The sequence below is a fragment of the Triticum aestivum genome, chromosome 5A (genome assembly GCF_018294505.1).
Source record: "Triticum aestivum cultivar Chinese Spring chromosome 5A, IWGSC CS RefSeq v2.1, whole genome shotgun sequence".
NCBI lineage: Eukaryota > Viridiplantae > Streptophyta > Magnoliopsida > Poales > Poaceae > Triticum > Triticum aestivum.
This window is the reverse complement of record NC_057806.1, coordinates 627,856,561-627,866,823: the sequence shown is the minus strand read 5'-3', so window position 1 is coordinate 627,866,823 and position 10,263 is coordinate 627,856,561. Positions and strand designations below refer to the sequence as shown.

Here is a 10,263-nt window from a genome sequence, read left to right as displayed (position 1 = left end):
AAACCTTAAGCGTGTGAACCCTACGGGTTTGAGAACAATGTAGACATGACCGAGACACATCTCTGGTCAATAACCAATAGCAGAACCTGGATGCTCATATTGGCTCCTACATATTCTACGAAGATCTTTATCGGTCAGACCGCATAACAACATACGTTGTTCCCTTTGTCATCAGTATGTTACTTGCCCGCGATTCGATCGTCGGTATCTCAATACCTAGTTCAATCTCGTTACCGGCAAGTCTCTTTACTCGTTCTGTAATACATCATCTCGCAACTAACTCATTAGTTGCAATGCTTGCAAGGCTTATGTGATGTGCATTACCGAGAGGGCCCAGAGATACCTCTCCGACAATCGGAGTGACAAATCCTAATCTCAAAATACGCCAACCCAACATGTACCTTTGGAGACACCTGTAGAGCTCCTTTATAATCACCCAGTTACGTTGTGACGTTTGGTAGCACACAAAGTGTTCTTCCGGTAAACGGGAGTTGCATAATCTCATAGTCATAGGAACATGTATAAGTCATGAAGAAAGCAATAGCAACATACTAAACGATCGAGTGCTAAGCTAACGGAATGGGTCAAGTTAATCACATCATTCTCCTAATGATGTGATCCCGTTAATCAAATAACAACTCTTTGTCTATGGTTAGGAAACATAACCATCTTTGATTAACAAGCTAGTCAAGTAGAGGCATACTAGTGACACTCTGTTTGTCTATGTATTCACACATGTATTATGTTTCCGGTTAATACAATTCTAGCATGAATAATAAACATTTATCATGAAATAAGGAAATAAATAATAACTTTATTATTGCCTCTAGGGCATATTTCCTTCACCTGGATCCTAGCGCAGGCAGTGCCATGACCACCAGAAGGGGAGCCATTGGCGTGGTTGTGAGCGACATGAGGGACCCCCATTTGAATTGCTTCGCAAGGATCCCCGAATTCGCCTTGTCCATGGCCCAAAGGAGGATCTCCAACATGTTCTCCGGTTCGTCCACCGGAAAGAACCGTGCCTCCTTCTCCTCTAACACCGAATCCACCACCGCATGCGCCCATCTTCATCTCATCCCTTGACTGAACCATGAGCGGCGCACGACCTTAAGAGTTTGCATGCATCCCCTGCCGCGAACCTCCCCAGCTTCTCGTCACTGACAACCATCTCCGCCATCACCGACACCAGAGAACTCAGCACACAAATTTGGGGGGCGGGGGGAGTGTCGCTGAGAACGCAAGGCGTTAGAAGCTCGAAATGAATGATATCTTGAAACGACGTACCTTGTCGGGGCTGGGGGTGGGAAGTAGATGCTCCATTTACTCGCTCACCCTCCGCCATGCCCGCAGATCGAGGAGACCTCCTCGTGTCCAGTGGCGGAGACAGGCCTAGGCCTGGGGCGTGAGGCCCATGCATTTCCTTTGTACACTGTAGCATTTTACTATATATTACTGCTATTGTATATGAAGGCGGCCCGGGGCGGCCCGAAAGGCTGGCTCCGCCCTTGCTCGTGTCGACATGGCTCACATAGATGTGCAACGTGACACGGAAACTGCGCCATGGTACACGAAGCCAAAATTTCTCCCTCTCAACACGCCCACGAGTCCACCACAAACCCCTCGTCGTCGAGGAGGACGATCTGGTGTGTCTCCGATCGCCGAAAAACCACCCCTGCCAATAAACGAGCAATCTCATGGCGGGACGTACCACGCGGAGACGTGCGATGCACAAAAAGCCATCCGCCGAAACTCGACATGATGAAGGAATTTTTTTTTGAGTGGTATGATGAAGGCATGTATGAGCATGTAGATTGTAGGGTGGGCTTAGGTATGGTGAAGCTGGGTTTTAGCGGTCGTTGGGCGCAGAGTGCCACTAGGCAGGAGTAGTATGTTAATTGGGTTTCAAACCTTGTCAGTCTAGAACGCGGATGCACGTGGTCGGTGATCCGGTGGCCGGGCATACGGTACGGTCATGCATGCATGCTTGCATGCACGAGCTCTCAGGCCGATACGTGATCGGAGCGAGAGGGACGTACGGGCACGTGATCCGACCGACGGAGCGGAAGAGAGAAACGGTGCGGCCATATACACACACGAGCGCGCGCGAGCGTTTGAAAATTGAAAAACCCACGGTGCCACGTACGGCCGATGCACGCACGCACGCACGCACGGTGCTGGGCGAGAGAAAGAGGGGTGTGTGGGTGGGTGGGTTGGGTAGGAAAGGGACGTGGGCGGGCGCGCGGGGGGACATGCACGGCCTGGCGCCTGGCCACTACCATCCAAGCCTTGCTCTGCTCTGCTAGCTGATCCGGCTGCCCCGGCCGGGCAAAAGCAAAGCGAAAGCCGCGCGGTGACGTGCGTACGTTCCTGCGCGCGCGGCGCGGCCAGGGAGGGAGGGAGGGAGGGAGGTGGCGTGGGTCGTACGCGCTGCGCGGGGGTGGTGGTTGATCTGGCGCCGGGAGGGGTGGGTGGATGGATGCGCGCGTGGCAGGGCGTCCGTGGAGGTGGAGATCGAGCCGCGCGCGTGTGACTTGTGATGGCGAGCCGGTGGATGGTTGGTTCTAGAGGGATCTGGTCGTGTACAACGACAACGGTGGGACGCAACGGTCGGCACGCGCGCGTACCTACCGCATGCACGTCCGCCGGCTCATGCACCGTGCCGGACCTGCCTAGGTGGCTGGGCGGATCGGTGCCACGGATCCAAGGTTCAAAACGGCACGGCCAAAAGCAGCGGACCGGACTGTGGTTGGCATCCTATGCAGTGGGGACAGAGGGAGGGAGAAAGAGGACAATGAATGGAAGGGGCAGGTGTCTTCCCGGCCAAGAAAGGCACACCGCAACGGCCGGAGGCCGGAGGGAGGGAGTCGCCGGCTGGCGTGGAGACCCACCAAACTCCAGTTCAGCCAGACCCAGACTTGCTCGCTCGGCAGCGCATGCACCAGATGATCTCGTCCTCTCAGCTGTGACCACCTGCAGCATCCCTTCTCGGCCTGCCATTGGCGATGGGCGTTGTCGTGCAGCCCTGTCGCTCCTCCCCCACCATCTCTTTTCCCTTGCTTTCTTCCATTGGGATTGGGATTGGGGGGACACACAGACGCAGGCGACAGAGGACGGGGGTGGTGGGCAGGGCAGAATCGCGACGCAGCTCTGGGGCTGGGCTCCGGCGATCTCCATGTCGGCCCTGCAAAGCTGATTAGAGGATATCCCAATGCATGCATGCATGGCGGCCCCAGAACCCACACGACACGCCCATGACCATGACCATGACCAGGGGAGGGAGGGAGGGAGGGAGTGGGATCAAGTGTGGGGTGGCCATGTGCAAAAGCATGCATCCATCTTCTTTCTTTTCCAGCCACCAAAGTTTTCACAGTGCTGCCACCTTTTGTTTTACTGTCATCTTACCTTGCCGATCCGTTCGGTGATTTCTGTGCAAAGATTTTATTTTCTTCATTCGAAACACAACTTCTTATCAAATCTTGTTACAAACTACCTACTCTACTGTGTATCCCCATTGTAGTTTCATAACATGGACCTCTACTACATATCTTACGCCAGTGAAACTTCCATCTTGTAGTTACCACAACGACAAGTTTGTGGCATCAAATCCTAGTTACAGACTTCCATCTTGATAACCATCTTACGACTTGGATCTCAACCATCCACTGTTGCTACAAACCCAAGGGATTCAGCCAAACACAACATCTGTTCACTACTTCAGTTGTTCATAATCTTTGACGAATAACTGCAAGCAAAAGACTATGAGCTGACAGTTTACTGCACGGAGGGAAAGCAGAGCATAAATGGTCTTTGCAACTCATCAAACAGGCCTCGCAAGGGTTATTATAAATAAACTCCTTTCAACGGACCGCAAAAAATTTCAGTGTGGATTCATTCAGCTAGAGCATCATTTCGTATTCAACGACTTCTTCACACCCCGAAGGGCACTCCACATGACAGTTGATACAATGAAGAGAAGCACGCCGGTGCCAATGGCGTACTTCAGACCGAGGTTCATGAGCAAGTTTACCAGCAAACCTGCGAGGACGACTCCCACGAAGTTGGCGGACAAGCCTGACCAGAACGGCATGCCCAGGACGGACGCGATGATGGCACCGGTCCATGCTCCGGTGCCTGGGAACGGGACGGCGACGAACAGCATCAGCCCGAGCCACTGGAACTCCTCGACGGGCGCAGCCTTCCGTCGCGCCCGCTTGAAGAGGAGGTCCATTATCCGGGTCACCCAAGCGCTTCTCTGCGAGAGGAAGGTTGCGAGTTTCTTCAGGTAGAGGATGATGAATGGCACAGGCACCATGTTCCTGGAGAAACAAATAGTAGATATCAAGTTCTGTGCATATATAGCATGAAACATTTTCTGAAGAGAGATGACAAGTTGCTGACACTAGAGTGACAACTAGCAATTTACATTTTAGTCGGCAAATTGTAAATGACAGTAAAACATCATCACGGCCCTATATATCAATCACCAGTATCAAAAACTACTAACACCGACGCTGAATAGCACTTGGCTTCCACATCATCCGGATTTTATGCACGTGGATGCCACATCACCTTCTTCCTGCCTACACCCTCCTCTCTCCCTCTCTTCTGTCTTCTGCACACTACAGAAATGGAAGTGCAGATTTTCTCCGAATGTTGATGTATCGGAATTCTTCTGCTGGGATGTGTCTTCTCTCATGAGGTTTGGGCAGCGGTTCTGACCGCTTGGGGGAAGATAGACTGGATACCTGACCTAAGTACAGATTTGGTTGACTGGTGGAGCTCGCGAGTGACCGAGGGGCAGAGTGCCAGGGATACTCGAACGGCGGTCTTGCTCATTGACATAGTCTTCAACAGCGTGACTTCGTCCACGCGTGTGGTTCTTCAGAAGGTTTGTGACGAGGCAGAGGGACTGGAAGTCGGCAAAGCTACTGAGCTCTGCTCTTCCGATGGAGTTAGATGTGGGGTGGGCTGTTAGTGAGTAGTTGATTCGGGAACCTTGGGCCTCCGGCTGGCTGGAGGTGTTGTAACTGGTTTCCAGTGTTGTACTGGTCACTTTGGCTTTGCTTCTTCTATGATACTGACGCATCCGCTGGAATGTATCCTTGAAAAAAAAATGTATTGGAATTCTGCAGGGAGTTGTCAAAGACGTTTCAGATAGAGGTGACGCTGACCTTTGTAGTAGTGAAAGGTGGGCAGCAGTTGAGTCGGGTGGTTGGAGCTTAAGAGGGAAGAGCTTGATAGGATGATCGATATGTTCATCTCATCCTCTTACAAACTGAATACCTGTACTCCAATATCAGTACCATGTCCTAGTTTCTCTCATGGGAAGGGGACTCCTATGGCTTATCCATATTGCACAACCAATTCTCCTGAAAATGGTACCAGTGTGGTGCATTTATCTTATTGATGTCAATTCAAAAGAAGAAACAAGTCACTGGTACCGTATAAGTTGTACTGCATTCATGCAATCCCCATAGCACATTGCTTCCAACCAAGAATTAATCGCTAATGCACGGATCTATAATGGATTGATGATCCCCAGAATTCCTCAAACGAGCAAAACAAAAGGAGAGGGGATGCAATCGTCTCACTGCTATTCAGAGGTGATAGACAAAGTCGGTGAGAAGGAGGCGACGGAGAGCTCTCACTGGTAGGCGTGCTATGCAGCCGACTTATTCAAGGTGTGAGTGACACAGGATTGGATTCCGGGATAGGTCACTCATGATAGGATGAGGCGGAGGGGGGGGAGGACAGAGTCAGGAGGGAAGAGGAAGAGGAAGTTGAAATACCACCCGTGTGCAAAACCAAGGGTGAGGTGCATGCCACTCGAGCAAAACCATCAACCACGCAATTAAAGCCGTTGCCAAAACCAGGCGGGGAGTATTGTGCCTTGCGGCCCTCTGTCTCCAGCTGTGCTGGTTATGTCGCCTCTGGTTGCTGAATCCAGTTGGTGGATGCTCAATACAATCTTCTTGTTTGTTCACCGCGTTGTTGAACATGAGAGTTGAACAACCTGGCTTGGAGGAGGTCGCTACAGAAATTTTTCTCAGCAAACCAGTGCAACATTGTACGCCTTCAAGAAACTAAATTGGTTGATGTTGATAAAAGTATGGTGCTGAGGTCCTGGGAAGCAGATTTTCTGAGGACTTCGTCTTCAAAACTGCTGTTGATACAAGAGGTGGGATCCTGGTTGCCAGCAGAGATGATTGTGCTATTTCCTTCGACTAGAATGCCTACTTGTACTACTACTGATCTGACCAATATTGCTGCTGTGTATGGGCCTCCGGAGGGCAGTGATAAGATTCTTTTTCTTAACGAGCTTAAGAGCATAAGGATGCTGTAAAGATTCTGCACACCAAGCTGTCAAGAACTGCTCATGGTCTGAAACTGTGATATACAAGATAAAAGAAGGAAGTGAGATTCAGAAAGGAGGTAGCCAATGATGTGATTTTCCAGCTGGACCTTCATCAGGAGGAACGTGAGCTATTTGCTAAGGAATGAAACCTACGTTTCTCTTGAAATTGAAGCTGCTTGGCTTTGCAGCGCTTGACAGAGTGAGATGGCGTCAGAGATCTTGTATTATTTGGATCAAATCTGGAGATGCAACCACAAAAGTTTTTCGCGTTAAACCGAATGACCTGGAGGAGGAAGAATCACATTCCTGTTCTGAAAAATCTGAAGGGTGAAGAGACGTCTGACCATGATGCTAAAGCTCAGGTGCTACTGCATCACTTCAATTCCCTGCTCGTAGAGGCTTGCCAGAGACCTTGTGGGGCTTAACTGGGATTCTTTTCTCCAGCAATTGACTGCCAACCTCTTTTGGACAGAATTGCTGGGAGGTTGAAGCCATGGAACGGGAAAACTCATGTCCAGAAAGGGGCATCTAATGCTTATCAATTCTCTGCTGACAGCGCTCACAACCTATTTCTTCACTGCTTTTCCACCGTCCAAGTGGATTATCAAAAAGATAGACAAGATCCGGAGAAGTTTTCTCTGGTGTGGATAAGAGCACAGTTCCATATCGGTCAGTCAACTGCCGATATGGTCAGTTAACTGCTATTCGGACCACTCCCGATACGAGAACGTGCTGTTCAAGCCATTAACTGGTAGGTCCAGTTAATTTGTCTGACAAGCCTATTTATCAGCTGTCAGGACAAATTATCGGCTGGCCAATTAACTGCTAGGCATTTTCAGCGCAAAACTGGCCTGTTCCCTCCCTACTTTTCAGTGTGCAGGTTTATGGCCTTCCAGATCAGATGCCACATCATCAGAACATCAAGGCAACAATTTTCCTTGTTGCTATGTAGCCTAGGATTGCATCTTTAGACACTTAGTGCATTGCTTGTTGCTATATAGCCTAGGATATATAGATATGGCCATAGTTAACCTCGCGGTAAATGGGTTACCGATAAATTCAGCTAAATGGCCGATTTGCCAATTAATCCCTACTCATCACCTGACCGATATGGTACCAGTTACCAACATCCTGAACATTGGATAAGAGGTGCACAGGGGCAAGTGTTTCGTAAGCTGGGTGAAACTGTGCTCGTCTATATACTGTAGAGGATTAGGAGTGAAATATTTGGAGCACTTTAGCAGGGCATTGCGGTGAAGATGGCTATTGTTCAACTGGGACTGGACAGACTATTGAAAGGACTGATCAGCAGCTCTTTGCGACCTGCACTTCGATTCACATTGGGAATGGGGAAAAGGCCTCATTCTGGTTCGATGGTTGGCTTGATGGAGTCCCTCTGAAAGATATGGCGCCCAGCTTATTCCGGTTGGTCTCTAGGAAAAGTATCTCTGTTTGTGATGGGATCAGGGGAGGAAAGTGGAGAAAGAGCCTTCAAAGGATTAACTTGGAGGACGAAATTGACATGACATGTTGCAGCTATCTGAAAACCCAGACTGCGTATCTTACAAGCTCACAGCCTGCAACTCTTACTCGATGGTGTTTGCGTATGATGGGCAGTTATTCGGCAAATTCATTGTAATGACCTGAAGATTTGGAGAGTTTAAGCTGAAGGAGAAGTGCAGTTTTAACACTGGCTTCTCCTGCAGAACAGACTGTACACTGCGGGCAGGCTGTATGTGAGAGGCTGGGTTGCTCTTTCGGTAAGCAAATTTGGTTTGCCTTCTCCTCCTCTCATCCTAGAGCTTCTGCCAATGCCCTGAGGTCTTCCGTCGCTGTCCGGTGGAGACAACCTTCACATGGAGTCAAAAATCCCCAATGCCAGAAGATGTTGTCCATGGCGATTTATGTAGCCTGTCCCCTGTGGAAGGAAGGAGAAGTGGGATCTACCAAAAATGCCCAGGCCTCCTCTGATGAGGGCATGTGTTTAATTCATGCTGACCTTCCGTGTATAGGCCAGCTTGATTGAGATTAATAGGCATGTATAATTATTTGGTTTTTAGCTGGTTTTGAGCTATGTACAGACTTCCCCCTTCTTTAATTCAAAGCAGGGCTCCTGATGTTCCCTTAGAGAAACAGGCAGGGAAAGAGGTAACTATCTTTGGGGGGACTAAGGGTGAAAATTTGTTTATGTGATAAAGTGAGCATATCATATAAGTTAGGGTCAGAACGTAACCTTTTCCATTCAATTATAGTTGCTAGCTTTCTAATTTCAGCCCCTTGATCATAATGTGCTCTCCTCAGAATAAGCTCTAATACCATGTAGGAACAGCAAATCTGCAGTAACTAGTAAGCGGTAATAAAGTGTCACTATCTCTAAACCTTAGCAATGCACAACTAGAGAACTAATACCAATAACCTGAGCGAAAACAGACAATAGCTAAGTTGTGTTGGAGATGGCCGTCAGTTAAGTAGCAACCTCAGTTCCACGCACTAATTAAAATGATTCATACTCTATATTAATATTCACTTAGTTTGCATCTTAGGATAGATATCGTCTTGCAACAGACGACTTATCTGCCATTTAAACTTGTGTGTCAAAGGGCAGAAACACAAATTGATTTACCGTGTTGCCCTTTCTTTGGGGCTGTTCTAATTCTTCAGGTTTAGTACAAAATGTGATTTATTTCAACAAGCAAAAATAAAATGCTACAAAGTCAATCCAGTTCAACATTATTTAGAACTGTCGAACACCTTGAGGAACTGACACTAAAAAATGTACTAAATGAAGCATTGACACTGAGATAAGAAATATACCCCAAAACTGCCAGGACGGTCAGCCGGACGGGGTGAAGGCGCATCCAATACCCGGCCGGAATCGCTCCGCGCAGCTCGAGCACCGGCAATGTGGCCAGCGTGAACACGACGGCGTCGTCGGGCCAGCCGACGCTCCGCAGCGACGCCGCGACCCGCAGCCCGAACCCGGAGGCCTTGATGGAGTCCTCGGCCGCCGCGAGTGCCGCGCCGCGGCAGCCGAGCAGGGCGGCGGACCCCAGGAGCGCGCCCAGCGCCAGCCGCCCCGCAAGCGCGCCCCAATCGCGCTCCGCCGTCTCGTCAGACCCGCCTCGCGCCGGCGCCGCCGCGCGCGCGGCTCTGGCGACGGGGGCGAGAGCCTTGCGGGGAGTCGGGGAGATTCCGGGAGGAGCGGAGGCTGGAGCCCTGAGGCAGCGGAGAGCGGGCGGCGGGGCCGCGAGGAGAGGCCTCCGTCTCCAGGATGCCGGCGGGAGAGGCGAGGGCGCGGCGGCGAGAAGTGCGGCCGCCATGGCTGTCCGGGTGGAGGAGAGAGGCTGCTCTTTTAGGCTTGCCGTGGCGGCCGTGGTGGTCCGCGGGGTTTGGATCGGCACGGACGGTGGTTACGAGGAGGGGCGGGGTCGTCGGAGGAGCGCCCGAGGCCGCTGCGGCGCCATACCACAGGACGCGACGAGAGGAGAGCCGGGTGGGAGTGGGAACTGGGAAGTGGGTCGCGAGCGGAAGCCGAGGACAAAATATATTAAAAAGAAAAAAATCTCTTGTAAATAAACCTGCCGCTGGATTGAAGCCACGCGTGCGTCCGGGATTGCGTTGACCGGTTCGTCCTTCTGGATCCTCGCGCCTTTTACTTCTCCCGCACAAACTGCTTCGCTCCTCACGGTTCCATTGCCAAGGCTTCGGGTCCTCGCCCGCCGCTCCGGAGATGCTGCTCCCGCTGGTCGGAAGGTTGGTCAAGTTTGTTCTTGACGCACTGTTGACGAGGCATACGGCCAGGAGGAACCACATGGTGAGCTTACATTGAAATTGGAGACTGACACTAGTCAAGGAAGGAAAGCATGAGTGGAAGCTCACAACTGAAACCAGGTGGGAGAAGCTGA

General features: G+C 50.7%; 1 protein-coding gene across 1 annotated transcript; it reads right to left on the bottom strand.

The window, feature by feature from the left end:
- Nucleotides 1–3,814: 3,814 nt before the first annotated feature.
- LOC123105453 (uncharacterized) lies at nt 3,815–9,877 on the bottom strand. Its single transcript, XM_044527529.1, has 2 exons — nt 9,173–9,877; nt 3,815–4,319 (listed from the first exon to the last, which is right to left on the bottom strand). The coding sequence occupies exons 1-2, from the start codon at nt 9,676–9,678 to the stop codon at nt 3,908–3,910; spliced, it is 918 nt and encodes a 305-aa protein (XP_044383464.1). The 5' UTR covers nt 9,679–9,877; the 3' UTR covers nt 3,815–3,907.
- Nucleotides 9,878–10,263: the final 386 nt, after the last annotated feature.

What these genes read in the sequence shown, in the direction of transcription:
- LOC123105453 (XM_044527529.1), bottom strand. Translation starts at nt 9,678, where the DNA reads ATGGCGGCCGCACTTCTCGCCGCCGCGCCCTCGCCTCTCCCGCCGGCA. An exon ending in ACCGTCCTGGCAGTTTTGGG is followed by an intron (nt 4,320 to 9,172) that starts GTATATTTCTTA and finishes TTGTTTCTCCAG; the next exon opens with GAACATGGTGCCTGTGCCAT.